This window comes from Brachycentrus maculatus, unplaced genomic scaffold, assembly GCF_059751285.1.
Source record: "Brachycentrus maculatus isolate JH-2025_06_01 unplaced genomic scaffold, ASM5975128v1 h1tg000206l, whole genome shotgun sequence".
Lineage (NCBI taxonomy): Eukaryota > Metazoa > Arthropoda > Insecta > Trichoptera > Brachycentridae > Brachycentrus > Brachycentrus maculatus.
Window position 1 is genome coordinate 265786 of NW_028280957.1, and position 19781 is coordinate 285566.

The 19781-nt window shown below is 36.8% G+C and overlaps 1 protein-coding gene across 1 annotated transcript in view; it reads left to right on the forward strand.

Annotated features, from left to right (window-relative positions):
- The window catches only part of LRP1 (LDL receptor protein 1), a 181129-nt gene that overhangs the window by 140800 nt on the left and 20548 nt on the right, over positions 1-19781 (forward strand). Inside the window, exons 74-87 of the mRNA XM_088263885.1 lie at positions 572-660; positions 1260-1340; positions 2159-2273; positions 2362-2414; positions 3963-4074; positions 4588-4741; positions 6411-6589; positions 8737-8960; positions 10641-10817; positions 13308-13426; positions 14522-14716; positions 15805-15922; positions 16696-16847; positions 16926-17034. Of these exons, the coding sequence (XP_088120011.1) occupies positions 572-660; positions 1260-1340; positions 2159-2273; positions 2362-2414; positions 3963-4074; positions 4588-4741; positions 6411-6589; positions 8737-8960; positions 10641-10817; positions 13308-13426; positions 14522-14716; positions 15805-15922; positions 16696-16847; positions 16926-17034 (1877 nt within the window). The remainder of the gene's footprint in view (positions 1-571; positions 661-1259; positions 1341-2158; positions 2274-2361; positions 2415-3962; positions 4075-4587; positions 4742-6410; positions 6590-8736; positions 8961-10640; positions 10818-13307; positions 13427-14521; positions 14717-15804; positions 15923-16695; positions 16848-16925; positions 17035-19781) is intronic.

Consider the following 19781-nt stretch of genomic DNA (forward strand, 5'->3'; position numbering starts at 1 on the left):
TGACTTAATTCAACACAATTTAACCTTTCCTGTACTCATCATCCAAAAATTACACGTTATCCGAAGTGAAAAGACCTCGGTGCATATTTGTATGGAAGTCGTATTACGCAACTCGTAACTCAAAGTCACAGAGTCACATATTCCACATCTTTCCTAACGCGCAGCCGAGCCCTGACTTACGGCAGCCATCCAATAAGCGAAAGGCCAGAAATCGAATCAAACAACAACTGACCAGTCTAGTTGTCTCGCTCTCTCCTTGTGGTAATATCACATTTATCAGAGTGAAAGAAATAATATGTCGTTAGCAGACAAAAATTAACGTGTTCATATATAAGTGCGTTGACTGGTTGTGCAAACATTTAATGATTTGATGGGCTTTTAGCCATCCAAACCTCAATATACCGAATCACTGAATATTCCAAATTCTTTTAAATCCTCTTGAGGTTCGAGGTTCAACTGTTTTACATTTTTTCTCCATACAGTTGTTGCACCCATGTTCTTTTGGCTGCTAAGTTTTAGCTTCCACACCTTCAACATTTGTCTTGAGTTTAAACACTGTTGATGTTGACAGGTGTCGCAATCACAAATGTATCGCTGAAGACGACTGGTGCGACGGGAAAGATGACTGCGGAGACGGTTCGGACGAAGATATCGGAGCATGTAAGTTCTGCTTTTGATTCCTACAATATTACTTTCCAGGTGTCCTCACATAGTACTAGCATTGGGTTGTGTTGAGGTCAAGCTACGTGCTAAATTCATATAGCAGTGTAGACACTACTATAGTGTAATCATACTGCAGAAGTGCTACAATCGTAGTACAGATACTACTATTGAAGTGATACAATCGTACTGCAGTCACTACTGTCGAAGTGCTACAATTGTAGTGCAGACACTACTCTTAAAGTGTTACAGTCATAGTCCCAGACACCACTATTGAAGTATTACAATCTTAATGCAGACACTACTATTGAAGAGTTACATTCGTAGCTCAGACACTACTACAATTGTAGTGCTGACAGTACTATAGTGTTACAATCATACTGCAGATACTACTATTGAAGTATTACATTCGTAGCCCAGACACTACTACAATTGTAGTGCAGACAGAACTATAGTGTTACATTCATACTGCAGACACTACTGTTGAAGTGTTACATTCATAGTTCAGACACTACTGTTGAACCACACTACACTACAATCGCACACAGGGTACATCTTTTGTCTGGTTTTTATTGAAAGCTATTCTCTCTTTTATCCAGGCAAAGAAGCCGGGCTCTGTAAATCGGATGAGTTCAAGTGCTCCAACGACCACTGCATTGCCAAAAACCTCACCTGCAACAGTAAGTACAATTTTATATAAATAAATGAGAGATAGAAATTACTCATCGGGAATATTATATACATATATGACTTATGTATGTATGTAATATGCTTTGAAAAAATGCTTAATATTTTACATATTTATTTTCTATGACTCCATTTGAAATTGGTATCTTGCCACCTTATACTCACTTTACTTCTTCTCCCTCAATCCGCACCGAGTGGTACATAGGGCACTGCATCACATCAATACAGTGTTGTTGTTTAAATATTTAAAAACATTTATACTATACCATTTTTTTGAGTTTATTAATGTAAACATGACTAGTTTCGAGAACTTCATATGTTCTTATCAACAGATAATAATTCAAACAAAAAAATGTATATCTATCTCTTCACTCGGTAAATAACACTATTTCTTAAAGATTTAAGAAATAGTTGTATTTTTTTCTTCTTCTTCCTCTTAGTGTAGGCCTTGTGGCCTGTTTTTGAGATGGATTAGCCTCCTGCGATGTCGATTCCCAGCTTTCAATCCATCTCTTTGAAATTGAAATAAAAAATATTAACACACTTTGGACGGGAAAGGTATTTCTACCCATTTGTTCGATTGATGCTTAAGGACGGGAAGGCTATTTTTACCTTCTGCGCCGCCCTCAATTCAAAGGCAGAAAAGAAGGAATTATCCTATGTTTTAATATGAATATTATATAAAGATATCTTTGTTAGGGTCTTAACTACATATATCTACACAATTATCAAATCCCGTCGCCAGCGCTCCGCAGGCATAAAAAATACCCGTCCGAAATGTGTTAATAATTATTTGTAATGTTTCTTGTAGATGAGGACAACTGCGGAGACATGTCTGATGAGGTCCACTGCGTCAACTCCATCTGTCAACTCGGAGTCTGTTCCCAACTCTGCGTGGAGAAGAAAAAAGGGTTCATATCCTGCAGGTGGGCAATACAAGCGTTGTAATCAAAAGAAACGCATCATTTACATCTAATTCTGTCCGGTCTCTTTATATATCTTTATCCTTTTCAGATGCACCCCGGGCTACCAGTCTCTGAACAATAAGCATAGCTGTGAGGCAATAGGTAAGCATTTTTTGTTGTTAAAATATGTTAAAATTGGAGTTGCATTTATTATTTATCTTGCTTATTATAAACAAGGTTTATATATCATTAACCGGATCCACGCGGCTCGCATAACCGTATGTGTTTTAACAAAACATGCCCCATATGCGGCTGACATAAGCGTTTGTGTTTTTACATTGCTCCAAGTTTCAAACCTCAGTTCAACTTAGAGGGATTTTTTCATGGTGTGGAACTTTGGATAAAATAATACGTCAATCCTTGGCCTTATGACATCTGTTGAAATATCTGACTTATAATTTGTAACATCACAAGGATAAATAAAAGAACAGATCCCTGATTTTTCTTGCGGTCGGTAATTAGTCCGCGCCATAATCATGCCCTATATCTGTCTCACTCTCGACGCTACGCATCGCCAGTGGGTATCTATGTTACGATCTAATTTGTTTATATTACGATATATTTCAAGAATAATGTGACACACGTGTATTATAGAGTACCAAAAAGGCACAATGAATCCCATTGAACGTTTTTGTTTAGGAAAACAAATCGTTTCTTAACTAAATACATGATAAAAGTAATCATTTAAAAAACGGCAAAATACCGCCGCACACGGGCGTCTCTTAGGAACAAAGTTAACGCAGTTGAAGGGTTAAGTGGATTTTTTCTTCTAGCTAAGAACATGTTTTATTTTAATCAGTGTTGGGAATAGGAGGGATAATCTAGTGTGGGCTAAGACATTAAAATAAGCATAACATTTTATTTATCTACAACATTTTGAGTGTGTCCAAATAAAAAGCTCCTTTTCATCTCGCAAATAGATGTCTCTAGTGAAATTCTAGTGATTCAAGAACAATGTTTCGAAATTGGATCGTATATATAGAACTTCCAAGAATTTCAGTAGTGTGGTTGTCAATCACGGGTAGAATTGGTGAATGTTACACGTGTGTAAAGTGATCACTTAAACCAGCCTATGATGGTCGTAAGCCCGGTAAATGCCCAGACTCCCATATTCTTCTTCATCTATTTTGAGATGTCAAATAAATATAAAATATAAAAAATAAAGAACATATTGAAAGCTGTCCCACCGCATGCCCAGATCTGATACAGAAGCATCTAGGCTTCCTGACAGATCTGCTCTTGCAAAGCAATTTTTTTTTTACTAAGTTGCGAAATTTATTGAAAATGTGAAACAATATAAAATCGTATTCCGATTTTACTGTGAATTTACATTTAAAAGCTTTCAATATACCGGTCACTGCCAATCTAAATAAATACAAGTTTGTAAATCCGTCCCCACATTTTCTAGAAGTACCCCGGTGCAGGCAGTGAAAGGGATTAGTATTTAGTTCAATTAGTCAGCTAGATCCGACTCCGATCCGACGTTGGCCGGTACACAGACGCCCACAACCCCGACCAGCACAGCAGGCAGACACAGAACAGTCACGGAACAGTGTAAAGACAATGAAATAAAGAACAGTTTGAGAAATTTATGAGTCGAATGTGGTTGGTAATAGAAGCAGAGGCGGATATATCTCCTTTTCCTTGCAGGATTTCCCGCCAAATTGATCATCTCGAGCGATGTGGACATCCGTGCGTTCAACCCCTATAAGGCCGGAGAGGAGTCCAACACTCACGTCTTGCAGAAAAATCAAATTGCAGGGTTGGTATTTTTACCTTGGCAATATATAATCGTGATGCGATGTTTCCTTCTCCGAATTATCATTCATTTTCCTTTCCGGGAGTACAAAAATTGATGTCCGACTTTCTCTGGGGAGTGGGTTCTAAATAACATAAGAAACTTTAAAAAAATAGCAGTGTTGCCATTTAAATCATTTAAAATTGTTTCATGCCTATGGAAAAACCCTATAATAATAAAAAAAAAACTATAAATGAAGTGTCGGGTTGTGGTCACGTGGTTAGTGTCGGGGACTTTTGAGTCAGAGTTTCTCGGCTTGAACCCACTCTACCACAATTTGATACCTATTTCTAATAATGAGCCGCTTAGGCTCACTGAAATAGTATGAAATTGAAGTATTTTTGTAAATGATAAAGACACAAATATTTTTTTTATTTTTTAAATAATTAATAAAATAAAATTTTATCATTTATCGAAAGGTTTCCAATGTTTTCCAATTAAAAGCGTCAAGTGTCTAAAGTATTGCCGCATATACAGGTTCAAGATCGGCGACCTGGACATCCTGTGGGGACCAAACCATACCCAGGTGTTCTGGCTGGAGCAGCGTCTCCAGATGCTGGCCATGATCACCCTGGACACCCGCGACCTGTCCCTGCAGAACTTCACCGCCGCCCAGCCTTACACCCCCATCGTAAGTCGCCTTTATTATTCTTTTTTACTAATAAACTTCGTCGGTGACATCTATGGGTGAAAAACCTAAATTGTAACAATCGGTTACAATTTTATTTCATATTTCTTCTTCTCCGTCTTATTCCTCATTGCTGAGGGTTGTGACCCTTGCAGAAGCAATGACTCTTGACTCTTTCATATTATTTCATATTTCATATTATTTATGAAATAAAATTGAACTACGCTTGGATGGCTTGACTCTGGCCAATATCTGTTTATTGGAGCGCTACGTGCAGCGCAGTCAAGGGATAACTGGAGAAGAGTCATTGCTTCTGCAAGGGTCACAACCCTCAGCAATGAGGAATAAGACGGAGAAGAGATTTATGACTCTTCTTCTTCATGAGCCCTCTGACCTCCACTACTGCATATAGGCCTCTTCCCCTTTCCATTTCCTCTGATTGGTTGCTGCTTGCAGCCAGTTTCTACCCCCCACAGTGACTATGTCGTCGGACCATCTCTTTTGGGGTCTTCCGACACCTCTTATATTCTTCCAAGGTCTCCATCAAAAAATTCTTGGGGTCCATCTTGTCTTGCAATATGTCCTGCCCATTTCCATTTGAGTTTCGCCACAAATCTATTGAATCCTCTATTTTGGTTCTTTTCCTGGTATATTCATTTTTTATTTTATCCATCAGGCTTAAACTAACCATGGTTCTTTTCATGGATCGCTGTGTGCACTTGATCTTCTCTGCATTTCTCTTTGTCAGAGCAGTCTCTAGTGCATATGTGTTCACTGGCAGTATGCAGGATTTGTACACTTTTCTTTTTAGACAGGTCGGAATCTCCATATTTTGCAGAGTTTCTTCTTCTTCTTTTTTATCTTGTTGTAGGCCTTGTGGTCTGTTTTTAAGAGGGATTAGCCTCCTGCGATGTCGATTCCCAGCTATCGACCCATCTCTTTGGCGGTCTGCCCGGGAGTCGTCTACCATGGGGTTGGCCGTGCAGTGCGATGTGGGGGAGTCTGGATGGTTCCATTCTCCTCACATGCGCATACCATAATCTCCTTCGTTGCCTTCCCCACCTAACGACATCTTCGATCTCGCATATTTCCCTGATCCTGGCGTTTCTTATTCTATCTCGAAGACTCTTGACTGATATGCTTCTTAGAGTCGTCATTTCTTACACTGTAAGCGCGTTTTTTGTGGCAACGGTGTCCGCTCTACTTTCGATTCCATATGTCATGATGGGTCGGACACAAGTTTTAAGTTTGCCAATTATAAATAAATATTTTAAAATGTGCTCTCGGCACGGGAAATCTCACTGAGGGCTCTTCATTATATGTAATTAATTGTATTTGTATATTATAAAATAACAATAAAATAAATAAATAAATAACATACCATAAGGATATCGTAGTCGTACAGGAGAAAGCGACCAACTACCAAAACGTAAAATGTTCAGGAGGGCCATTTAAGTCACTTTTGCTTGGCAAGAAAATAAACATCAACGCAGTTAGTCATTTTTAACTGGTCAATATATTATACTTCCAAGTTTAAAATCCTTTGGGATTTTTTCAGGGCAATATTAAGTCAGTAAGATATGAAATAGTCAATGATCATGTTTATGTAAAACAATGCACTTGGTTACTTGTATAACTACGATATATTGATTGATTTGTGAAATGTGTGCAGATCTCACCCATGTCGGAGCCGCGCTCCATCGCCGTGGAGTGGGTGTCCCGGCGCCTGTACTGGACGGCCATGGGGCAGAACGGGTCCATCGGGGCCGCCACGCTGCAGGGCCGTATGAGGACCACGCTCATCCGGGATCTGCACGAGCCCATGGACATCGTAGTGATACCCGGCATTCGGTGAGTCTGCTTCCCGAGTGAATGTCTTCTACTGAACTCTTGGCAATGGTTTTCTCATTTTTGGCCATGAATCATGTTAACCCATCCGCATATCAGTTTTTTTCAAAACATGTATATAAAGACACTAATTGAATGTATCCCCGCAAGTAAGAAAGTTGCCCCGCCTGGAGGGGAGGTGATATGGGTTGTCAAACAAGGAGGCGCTAATATTTTGCACCTGATAAAGCGAGAACAAACATAGAAATAATCTTTAATGCAGAAAAGGGCACAATAAATAATTTAATGCACACTAAACATTTGATGTTTAGTGCGCGGTCCAACAGCCGACCAATGACACCGCGTGGCTGCGGAGTTATAACAATAAACTATCTCATAAAATTATAACGTTTATAAAAAAAAAATTATACATACTGTTTTACCAATAAATATGGTACATATAACTAATATGCACATATTTTATCGTGTGTCTAGATCAGAAATGTGATAAATTAACATGAAAACTTGAAAAAATAACTCAATAAAACATTACTCCTCGGATGTAAAGTTTTGATTTCTCACTGATTTTAGTCAATATTTCAATCAAAAGGATAATTCTATCCTTACAGAGACATCTTTGGTCAAGTGTCGTCAATAAATTTGTATTAAAATTATAAGAAATAATGCATTACAAAAAGCTTTCTTTACTGATATGTAGATATCACACGAAAGTATCTTTATAATATGAACTACCACGGATGGGGGCGTGGCTTAAACGGCGGCTGATTTGCAAATGTAAAAACAAACCTACCGCCAACGGTTGGCGGCTGATAGGCCGATGGGTTACCATGTTCTGCGCGTCGAACATGGCTCCTGTGTCCATATAAATATCGCAGTCACGCGTGGATGGGAGTCGTGTTTTATTTATTCATTATAACTTCATGTACAGAAAATAAATAAGTACATTGATAGGCTTATTGGTAAAAAGCAATATCCTCCCACCAACCAAAAACAGACAAGCGATATTGGTCAAAACGTTTGATACCATATCGACGTGCTACGTAAAGTGCTCTAACTACATTATTGTCAATTTTCAGATATTTGGTGTACGTTATCGACAGACCGTTATCTACAAATATAAATAAACAAAAAAATATATAAAATAAATTATGCTTAGTTTTCAGGCGTATAAGACGCTATCTACATCGAATTTTCAAAATGAACTGAACTCCTCTAACTACTTAATTTTGACAAAGCATAAATTTTTAATCGATTTAATACATTATTTTATCATGTTTTTTAATGTATAATACTAGTTTAGATTTTCAGATAAAACCGTTAATTAATAAAAAGAAATACGATGAAAAACTATCTAAGCTTTCTCCTGTAAAGTAACAGATTTGCAGATAGAATACTTTACCTAGGGGCCGTTGATATACTTGTATAGCTGTGCAATTAGAGGGTAGATAGTATTTGAACATTAAAAAAAACATAAATTACAAATTGATGATAATAAGGAAAACAAAAGAAATAGGGAGTTTAGGGAAGGAGCTAGAGGAAGAAACTAAGGGAGGGGGTTTGATGGACAGTTAGGATTCTAATAATCTGAAGGAGATTTGTCTATTTAATAAAAAGGAATACACATAAAAAAATGGAAAGACAGCTGGGAGTCAACATCCCAAGAGCGACAAGCGGAGGCACAAACAGGTCCTTAGGGTCTACAAAAAGAAGAAGAATACACATACTTATTTATGAAAGTAGAATTTGATTTTGAACAAAGTTATAGGCTTTCAAAAATTTGCACTGGATTACATCAATATACACGCAATTAATGTGTTTAAAGAACAGTAAAACAAATTTATGAGGCGAATGTAATTGGAAAAAGGAGCAGAGGAAGACCGAGAAAAACATGGCACGATCAGGTATGTCAAATACTTGAAAGTGGTCAGGTTAGGAGTCGTAACAATCGGCAGGTATGTATGAGGAGATGCATGAACGTGGAAGAGGCGAAGAATGTTTGCAAAGACAGAGTGGTGTGGCATTCTTTTCTCTCTGCCTACCCCTGCGGAAAACGGCGAGATGGTTAGTTAGTTAGTTTAGAATGTGTTGAAAATCGTGAAGATAGGTAGATAGTTAGTTGGCTAGTCTGATTGTGTTATTTTGTTCTGCAGGCAGATGGCGTTCACGTGCGTGGACCTCAACCCGCGCATCGAGCTGGCCTCCCTGTCGGGCGAGGCGCGGCGTGCGCTGGTCACGCGCCACGTGCGCTGGCCCAGCGGGCTCGCGCTGGACTGGCCCGCCTCGCGCCTCTACTGGGCCGACTCGCGCGCCTTCACCGTGGAGTGCGTGCTGCTAGACGGCAGCGACAGGAAGATAGTCAAGCGCTTGCCTCAAGGTACGCCTCTGACTCCCACATATTGTCATAGATATCGCTCACTCCTTTCAACAACATCATATATCAAAAATAGACTATTTTCAGGTGTGCGTGTTTTCAAAATGCCCAGAAAATGTACTACATCCCAGCAAAAGCGGCATATTTTAAACTTAATATTTACCCGCTACAGGGCAGAAAGTGTTGTTTTTGCATTTTGAAGAAAAGGTATTGTTTAATTATTTTTAAAAATATACTTAATATTTTTCAAATGGAGAAAGAACATTCAGGTTTTACCTAAAAAGATCTGTTGCACAGTAAAAAGTTCAAGCTTGATATTTATTTTTAATACATTTTATTATATTTTTAAACTTTAAAAATGATCTCTTGAAAAATCAAGTTTTTTGATATATGACGTTCTTGAAAGGAGTGAGCGATATGCTTCCGACATGGGATGTGATTTTTATTCAAATGTGAGTTGCACTTATCATTTACCTTGCTTATTACGTAAAAGATTTTTATAGATCAATTAGTGGATTTTTGTTTTTTCTAGCTAAGGACTTGTTTTATTTTAATCTGTGTTGGGAACCGGAAGAATAATCTAGTGTGAACCAATCAGGAACTTCTCAGCATTTGCTCATTACTGGGAGGTAACCACGTAAACCACCTCAGGAAAAACCAGACTGTTAACTTTCGTTAACGGGCCTTTCATTCCACTTTTCGTGTCCTAGCTTGGTTTAAGTCCTTCACTAGTTTTATCATGTATAATACCACCTCTCGTGAGAGTTCTTTATGAACTAACACGGATCCGATGTCGGATAGGTCCTCACCCAGGCTCCTGCAACGCGCCTCCAGCTGTTGAAAGCTGAAACTTTGGCCCCAAATCAACAGGTGATGGACATCTTTAGGGAGAGTGAGGGATTCATATACATTGATTTGTGATTACAGGTGTGTGAAATGTGAACATATAGTGAAACCACAAATTAAATGTACAATTATGGAGAATTTTGGAGGCCCGTAGAACAACGCAAACAGGCGCCGTGGTGTAGTTGGGTAGATGCCCGACTGCAAAACTGGATTCCCACCAATTGCATACTAAATTCAAGAAAGATTTACTTTCAATTGGTCTGGGTGTTTGTGGAGTATTTCTCTCATTTACCTCTCCATCCTTAATAATAATAATAAATTTGGATAACTTATATAGCGCCATTTTCGTAAAAAAAATACCTCAAGGGCGCTTCACGGTGAATTCATTGGGGAAAATATTATGGTGGAAATGATTTAGCAAACAAATGTGTTTTTAGTCTTTTTCTAAAGATCATCTCACTCTCACTATTTCTAACCATTGGTGGAAGAGCATTCCACGCCGTCGGTCCTGCAACAGCAAAGGCACGCTCGCCAAATTTAGTGCGTTGGTTGCGAGCTGGTAAGATAACTTTGCCCATTGCAGATGTTGTTGCCGATCGAAGCGTGAGACGTCTATCAACCAATTCATCTGGAATACACAGCTCCTTACTTACTTACTTACTAACCTATCTGCAGACAAGCCTCTGGTTTAGTAGTGAAGTAGAGGCTTTGCGGGTTATTTCTTTAATTTAAAAAAAAAAATAATACCTTTCTTTGCAACAGATGGGTCCATGGTACCAATGTCCTTCGCCATTTTTATCATAATGTTGTGAGATGGTTGTTCTCTCCTCTCCGCAGACGAGGTGCCCTACAAGCTGTCGGTGTTTGAGGACTGGGTGTACCTGGCCACGTACTACGGGCAGACGCTCATGCGCATGGACAAGTACGGGCGGGACAACGCCACCTACCTGGTGCGCGGCCTCAACAGGGTCTCCGGCATGGCCATGCTGCAGGAGAACGTGCAGGAGCGCTATTGTGAGTCCCACTTAACTTCTTGTGTATTTTTGTTTAAATGAATCCCTCGAATATACCACTTTAATGAGTTTTATTTATATTTACGACTAGTTTCGAAAACTTACAGATGTTTTCATCTTCTGGTACAAATTAAAACTAACGAACAAAAAATATATTTAGGGGTATATATAGGTTAATAAATATAGGTAAGGGAGGGGGGTTGAGGAACAAGATTTTTTGTAAAAGGAAACAAATATTATTATTATAATTTTTTTTTTTTAATTTTTTTTTAAATTTTTTTAATCAAAGATACATTGTATGGCAAAATAATCAACATAGTTACATATACATAGTTTTTTTTACGTGCTACCTCACTAAGAGAGCAGATTGCTCGTGTTTAGAGAGGGAGTTCGCTTACAGGGTTTGTACATATAAATAAGAAGTAAAAATAAACTTACAGGGTTTGTACATATAAATAAGAAGTAAAAATAAACTTACAGGGTTTGTACATATAAATAAGAAGTAAAAATAAACTTACAGGGTTTGTACATATAAATAAGAAGTAAAAATAAACTTACAGGGTTTGTACATATAAATAAGAATTAAAAATAAACTTACAGGGTTTGTACATATAAATAAGAAGTAAAAATAAACTTACAGGGTTTGTACATATAAATAAGAAGTAAAAATAAACTTACAGGGTTTGTACATATAAATAAGAAGTAAAAATAAACTTACAGGGTTTGTACATATAAATAAGAATTAAAAATAAACTTACAGGGTTTGTACATATAAATAAGAAGTAAAAATAAACTTACAGGGTTTGTACATATAAATAAGAAGTAAAAATAAACTTACAGGGTTTGTACATATAAATAAGAAGTAAAAATAAACTTACAGGGTTTGTACATATAAATAAGAAGTAAAAATAAACTTACAGGGTTTGTACATATAAATAAGAATTAAAAATAAACTTACAGGGTTTGTACATATAAATAAGAAGTAAAAATAAACTTACAGGGTTTGTACATATAAATAAGAAGTAAAAATAAACTTACAGGGTTTGTACATATAAATAAGAAGTAAAAATAAACTTACAGGGTTTGTACATATAAATAAGAAGTAAAAATAAGAAATAATAAATAATAAAAATAACAAATAATAATAAGATTTTAAAATGATTATATTTTTTATTCTTGAGGTGTATTTTGAAACAATATACCATATTATTAATTATTGTTTTATCTGAATTTAAATTTTTTTATATTTCTAAATTTTCTAAATTATTCATGACTTGACCTTTATTTGTAACAGGGTGTAATAATTTAAGTGTATGAGAGTCAAATGAGTGGTTAGCTTCCATGATATGATTTGCAAATTTCGAAAAATAATTACTTTTTAGTCCACGGCGATGTTCTCTTATTCTAATTTTTAGACTTCTCGCAGTTTGGCCAGTATATTTTTTATCGCAGTCACCGCAAGTCACCATTATTATCAATGTTTCCTTTAAGTTTTCAAAACTAGTCATATTTATAAATAAAACTCATTAAAGTGGTATATTGAAGTGTTTAATTCTAAAAAAATATTCAACAAGTCACTCCACAAAGTTAATGCCGAATCAATAAATAATATTCTTATGTAAAGTTATGGGCACCCCACACCTTACCACACAAACTTTTGTGTGGCAAGGCGGTGGATGATTATCACTAAAAGATCGCTAGCTCTTTGAGTTTGGTTCACCCTTTCAATGCCGGAAGGGTAACCCTTTATGTGGCCGTACCCAGCAGGCCGTGATTTTTTTAGCAAAAATGTGAAACCTTTTAGAAAGATGACTAACTTTGATAATATCGGTAAATTATAATATTTTAGTATTTCTAGAGCTTTCTAATAGATGTCTCTATATATTCTAATTGAAAAATATTACAATTGGATTTGATATTGGCTTGCGACAAGCTCAAAGGAGAGCTCATTTTGTATGACCAGCCTGGTGCGCATGGAATCGGAGAGCGCCTTAACGCGGTTTGGCAGCGAACTGGTTAAATATACGTTTAATTTGAAGTTTTACTTAGTAAATACCACTATTTCTTAAAATCTATTATGATATTCACTAGTCGCTTATTTACTGGCACTATTCAAATTCCGCCCCCGTAGTGTAATGGTCAGCACGCTCGGCTACCGTTCTGGAGGTCCCGGGTTCGATTCCCAGAGGGAGGTCTTATAAATATAAGTGATTTTTTCACTCTAATATTTATTCAATATCACCCTGGACACCAGTCCAACCTGAAGCGGACGGCTGATCACCTTTCCTTCGTGTGTTAACAATCAAGTTACACTGCGTTTATATGATGCAGTGCCCTATGCACCATTGGGTGCGGACAAGGGTTAGTAGTTAGTATTCAAATTTGGTTGGGCGACCATATCAATGCAGTTTTCGGGAATATTTTAACCCTTATCACGGAGATGCTGCATTTTTTTATGTTGACCGTTCTAATATGTGGTTTTGTTTGGCAGTCGTCAACGAGTGTGAGAAGAACCCGTGTCACGTGAGCGCCCTGTGCCTGCACACCACTGGCGGTGCCAACAAGTGGACCTGCCTCTGTCCCGACGGACTTATATCTGGACCATCTAACGTGAGTTTAGAAACAAGACCAATTTTCAGCAAGTCTAATTTGTGGAACTTTTAAATTCAGTCACTTCGCGGACCGTACTTGTTACGCTTTCCCGAAAAGGTTGAGTATTAATTAACCCATTGCTACACAAATCCGGAGAAATGCCGGCCAATGTCAATTTGTCACTGACTCACAAAGCCGGCGATTCGCCGGTTTGTCTTTCAAGTGTTTTTTTTTACATTAAAACTGAGAGATAGCTGGTCTTCCACCTCCCAGGAGCGGACCGGAGAATGACAGCACATAGTCCTATATAAAGGGGAAGAAGAAGAAGAAAACTGAATGATAACTTTCACAACTCTGAACTGAACACACTCTTCCAAAACTACCTGGGGATGAGCCATAATGATCTACAACATTTTGAGTGTGTCCAAATACTTGTTCACAAAATCTGGATTATCTCCAATTACAGAAGTTATTTTCATATTATTTTTTGACATCTTATCAAAGATGAAGAAAAATATGGAAGTCTGGGCATTTAATGCTCAGACTTCCATATAAAATAATATGAAAATAACTTCTGTAATTGGAGATAATCCAGATTTTGTGAACAAGTATTTTGACACACTCAAAATGTTGTGAATAAATTATCTGGTCAAATTATAAGCTTAAATAATAAAAATGAAAATGATATTTTCTGGCGTTTCTCATGTGTGTGATTATAATCCAGGATTCAGACCTCACATACTAATAAAAGAGTTTCTGCTCAATATAAAGCTTCTTTTCATCTCACCAATAGATGTCTCTGGTGAAGTTTAAGTGATTCAAGAACAATGTTTTAGAATTGGTTCATATTTATAGTGGTATTTACTAAGTAAAATATTCATTAAAAATGGGTTGATTTTACCACAAAGTGACTGCCGAATCAATTAATGAAATTGGTTCATATATATAGAACTTCCAAAAATTTGAGTAGTGTGGTTGTCAATAATGGGTAGAATTGGTGAATGTTACACGTGTGTAAAGTGATCACTTAAACCAGCCTATGATGGTCGTCAGCCCCGATAATGCCCTGACGTCCGCTGGTTGGTTTGCTATAACTGTTAACCCGTTCCGTAGAGCTGCGTGGTGCACGCCAGCGTGGCCCCCGCCTGCTCGCTGCAGTGCGCGGCGGGGGGCCGGTGCGAGGTGGAGGGGGGCGTAGAGCGCTGCAGGTGCCCCCCGGGCTACTGGGGCGCCCGCTGCCAGCGCTTCCAGTGCTCCATTCACTGCGTGCACGGCCTGTGCCAGTACAACCAGGGCCAGAAGCACAAGGTGAGCCTCGGGGGCCTTATTCTATCGGTACATTCTTCACAAAAATGGTACCATCTTCATATATTGTAGGTACATTCTCCACGAAATTGGTGGCACTTTCATATATTGTAGGTACATTCTTTACAAAAATGGTACCATCTTTGTATTCTATAGATACATTCTTCACAAAATGGTACCACAATAATTTTTTACAGGTGCATTCTCCACAACATTGGACCTTGCACCACCTTTATGGTACATTTGTTGTAGGTACATTTTTCACAGAAATGGTACTATACTACCTTAATTTTTTATAGATAAATGCTTGATAAAATTGGTACCTACTAGCTTTGTATTGTATGGGTGCATTCTTTACAGAATTGGTACCAACTTCATATCTTGTGCATTCTTCACAAATTGTAGTCATACAGGAGAAAGTGACCAAGTGCATTGTTTTACAAAAACGTGATCATTGACTATTTGATATATTAATAGCTTAATATTGCCCTGAAAAAATGCCAAAGGATTTTAAACTTGGAAGTATATTATATTGACTTGTTAAAAATGACTAACTGCATTGGTGTTTATTTTCTTGCCAAGCAAAAGTGACTTAAATGGCCCTCCTGAACATTTTACATATTGGTAGTTGGTCACTTTCTCCTGTACGACTACAAAATATGGTACTAGTCTCATAATTTATAGGCGCATCCCTCACAATAATTAGATTTGTTTATATGTACAACTATTTTATACCTTTGTATGTTTTTGTCCGCCTCCGTGGTGTAATGGTCAGCGTGTTTAGCTACCGTGCTGGAGGTCCCAGGTTCGATTCCCAGGGGAGGTGAAAATAATTATTAGTGAGTTTACACTAATATTTATTTAATATTACCCTGGACTGGTTCCTGAAGCGCAAGAGTGATCACCTTGCCTTCATGTAAGTAATGATCAAGAAAACACTGTGTCAATTCAATGCAGTGCCCTATGCACTATTGGGTGCGGATAAGGGTTATAAGCAAGTAAAATAAGTAATGTTCACAGCTTTTTTCCTACTTCCGACTTCCTTTGAAATCTATTTTCTTGTTTTTAATTCTCTTGTTTGGTATCCGCAGTGCCACTGTCCCCCCCAATGGACCGGAGAGCGCTGTGATGTTCCGCTGGTGCCGTGCTCGTGTCAAAATGGCGGAACTTGCGCCAAGGAAGGCTGCATCTGTCCTCATCCATACACAGGTCATTTTTACATTATGCCTTATTTTATTCCCCACTTTTATGTACTTGAGTGCTCGGCTGTCCAAACTTAAAACACAGTAAGGGACAATTTTTTTGTAGTACGTTTTTTTTGCATTTTTTGACTAAGTAGAATCTACTTAGTCCAAAAATGCAAAAAAAAAATACTCCAAAAAATGTCCCTTACTGTGTTTTGAGTTTGGACAGCCGTGCTGTTTGACAACACCGACACGCGGATCGGTTCCTCACACTTTCTCATGTATGCTCGGATGTTGAAGTTGTCCTTTGGCAATTCAAATTAATCATCAGTGATTTTTAATTTATTTTGTATTTATTACTCATTACTGATTTTTAATTTTATTGTATGTATTACTCATTTTTCTTTCTTCTTCTTTATGAGCCCTCTGACCTCCACGTCTGGATATAGGCCTCTTCCCCTTCTTTCCATTTCCTCTAGTTGGTTGCTGCTTGCAGCCAGTTTCTACCCCCCACAGCGACTATGTCGTCAGACCATCTCTTTTAGGGTCTTCCGACACCTCTTTTGTTCTCTTATTACTCATTACTGATTTTTAATTTATTTTGTATTTATTACTCATTACTGATTTTTTTATTTATTTTTTATTTATTACTCATTACTGATTTTTTAATTATTTTGTATTTAATACTCATTACTGATTTTTTATTTATTTTTTATTTATTACTTATTACTGATTTTTTTTATTTATTTTGTGTTTATTACTCATTACTGATTTTGAATTTGATTTGCATTTTGTCAGGCGAGCACTGCGAGAAGTGCGGCAACGTGATGTGCCTGAACGGGGGCACCTGCATGGCGGGGGCCCTCGGGGAGCCGCACTGCCTGTGCACGCCGGGCTGGACCGGCCAGTACTGCGACACCTCCGTCTGCCACAGCTTCTGCGACAAGAACGTAAGTCTATCTGCCCCAAACGCCCTAGCTGCTCTACACCTAATCTGCGGGTACTGTATGTGGTTGGTCTTGTTCCAGGAATTCTGCAAAATCGACGAGAAGGGAATGCCGTACTGCGACTGTCCCACCGACAGGTCGGGAGTCCGCTGCCAGATGAACATCTGCAGAGATTTCTGCAAGAATGGAGGTGAGTTATTTTTCTACTCCTTTTCATCTGAATTCTTAGTAATTTTCACAAAAGCTTTTATCTGAATTACTTATTGAATTTTCAATCCCTGTTACCGGATTTATAAGTGAATTTTTACGACACTCTCTCCCCGTTACCGGATTTATAAGTGATTTTTTTCTCCCTGTTACCGGATTTATATGATTTTTCTGTTACTCTGTTACAGTATTATAGTATTTATAAGTATTTTTTTAAAAGTTATTTTCTCTTCCTGTTACTAGATTTATAAGTGTTTTTTTTAATGATTCTTCTATTCCTGTTACCGGATTTATAAGTGATTTTTTAAAATAATTTTTCTCACCCTGTTACCGGATTTAAAAGTATTTTTTTACATAATTTTTCTCACCCTGTTGCCGGATTAAAGAGTGATTTAAAAAAATTCACCCTGTTACCGGATTTAAAGGTGATTTTTTTTTTTAAATTATTTTTCTCTCCCTGTTACCGGATTTATAAGTGATTTTTTTATGACTTTTCTCTTTCTGTTACTGGATTCATAATTGATTTTTTAAAATTATTTTTCTCACCCTGTTACCGGATTTGAAAGTGATTTTTTTAAATTACTTTTTTTTTTACCTGTTACCGGATTTAAATTTTTTTATAATTATTTTTCTATTCCAATAACATTACCGGCAATCATTCGGAATTCTCAGTGATATTAATAGCGAATTTTTCTTTTCATTATTTTCGAAATTCTTAGTGGTTTCTTTTACCGATTTCCTACTTACTTTTATCAGACGCGAATATTTTTTTCGCGTGCATTTATCGCTTTTATCCATAATATCTGTCCAAGGTTACCTGAATTTAAAATATTTCCATTTAACCCGTCATAATCTCGGCTTTCGATCTACTTAACCTTAGATTACTAAACTATCCATGAGTGACGTTGTTACCAAACATTCGTAAAAAATACGACATAGAAATAAAACGGGAATAAGTGCGAAAATCAAAAACTTTTATTATTTTAAAATAAAATGTTACATTCTTTGGGTTAAAGAAAGAGATCACGTAATAATTAATGTAAAAAAAATGTCCCTCTCTAAGTACAAGAGCTCAGTCTCTTTTTTGAAGAGGCTCAGGGCAATTAAAATTATAAGATTGTATAAAGTAGAAATGTAAAGAAATTGTATTCATTTTTAATTAATGTTTTACTTAGTAAATACCACTATTTCTTAAAATCTACTGTGACACGTGTTTCGATGCATTCAGCATCATTTTCAAACACCGTATGTGAAGCTAATTCAAAATTTTAGAGTTGGCTCCTTGGGACGTTGAAGGTTGAAGAGGGGGTAGTAGCTGTTTCTTATTTTTATTTATTAATTTAATTTTTATTTTTTCTTTTTATTTGTATTGAATTTTTTAAAAAAATATAAAAAACGAATAATAATTAAGGTACATTAGGAAGGCACTGTGAAGTAGGGGGCGCGGGAACGACGCGAACATTGTATTTTTCCAGGAATCGTCATTATACCGTCGTAATTTTTACGACAGTTTAGTATGCTAAGGTTAAATATTATTAACCTTGAGTAAAAAGCGCATCGCAGACTGCACTAAAACCCACTTTCTCTGTTGTGTCTTATGCATGCAAATGACTGTTTGTTTTATTACTACGCTAAATGCTGCTATGATATGTAAAGAAAATGACCTTTAACCCTTCGCTGCATCGTGTATCAAATTTGTTACAAAGCCAAAAGTGAAAACGTCCTTAAAAAATATAAGCAACCATTCTTTGTTATTACTGGTAAGATATATTCATCACTCACGTATATAGTTTATAATTTAGCAACAAGACGCGCTATGAGCGCCAAAATAATAACTTCACTCGAAGACGAACTGTCAATTTGTGCACATCGGCGATTTTAAATTCGCGTTTTCGACTTTTTTGGAGGGATTTTGGTTTAGAAAAAAATATTTAGAGGTAGTCATGTAAGTGTTTTATCATTTATAATATAAATAAATTTATTATTTTGTAATCATATCACTGAAATTGCTATTTTTGATATTGTATCAAATTTGTTACATCATCCAATTGTAGCTTCGTAATGCTCGTTTTATGGATTACTTTCAAATATATTATTTTAAGTGTTTTACATGCGGTACAATAATTTTAATTCGTTTTTATCCTTAAAATGTCAGATTTGAAGAAAGTTACATTTTTTTTCGCTAATGTTTAGAGTAAGATAAAATAGAAATGTTTTTTTTATTAAAAAAAAGCCATGCAAGGAAGGGTTTAATTGATCATCGGACGTCATTAGCGCCAATAGTCGATCGGCATCCATCGGCGATAGACGTTCTAGAGAACGTGTTTTTCGCTTACCGATCACTATCGGTAACTTAGTAACGATTATTAACGATTAAATCGTTTAGTAATTACATAGTGGCTACCGATATTTCAATTAATAATATTTGTCAAACAAGTTTTAAGATTACGTTTTTATAAATTTCCACTCGCGTTTTTCGCCACAACAACTTTGTATCGAATTTCGGATAATTTAAGCTGTGTCAGTTTGTCCGTTGGATCTTTGGCTCGAAAAGGAGGGGAGCCTTGTAGGCTAACAAGGGTGAACCTTTCGGGTCAACAGAGTTAGGCTGTTTAGGCCAATAACAGAGCAGGTACGAAAATGACGCTATATAAATTGTACAATTTTTTTTCAATAATGGTAAATAACTCTGGCTTATATGAATAACCACTTTGAACTTCGATTTTTTTG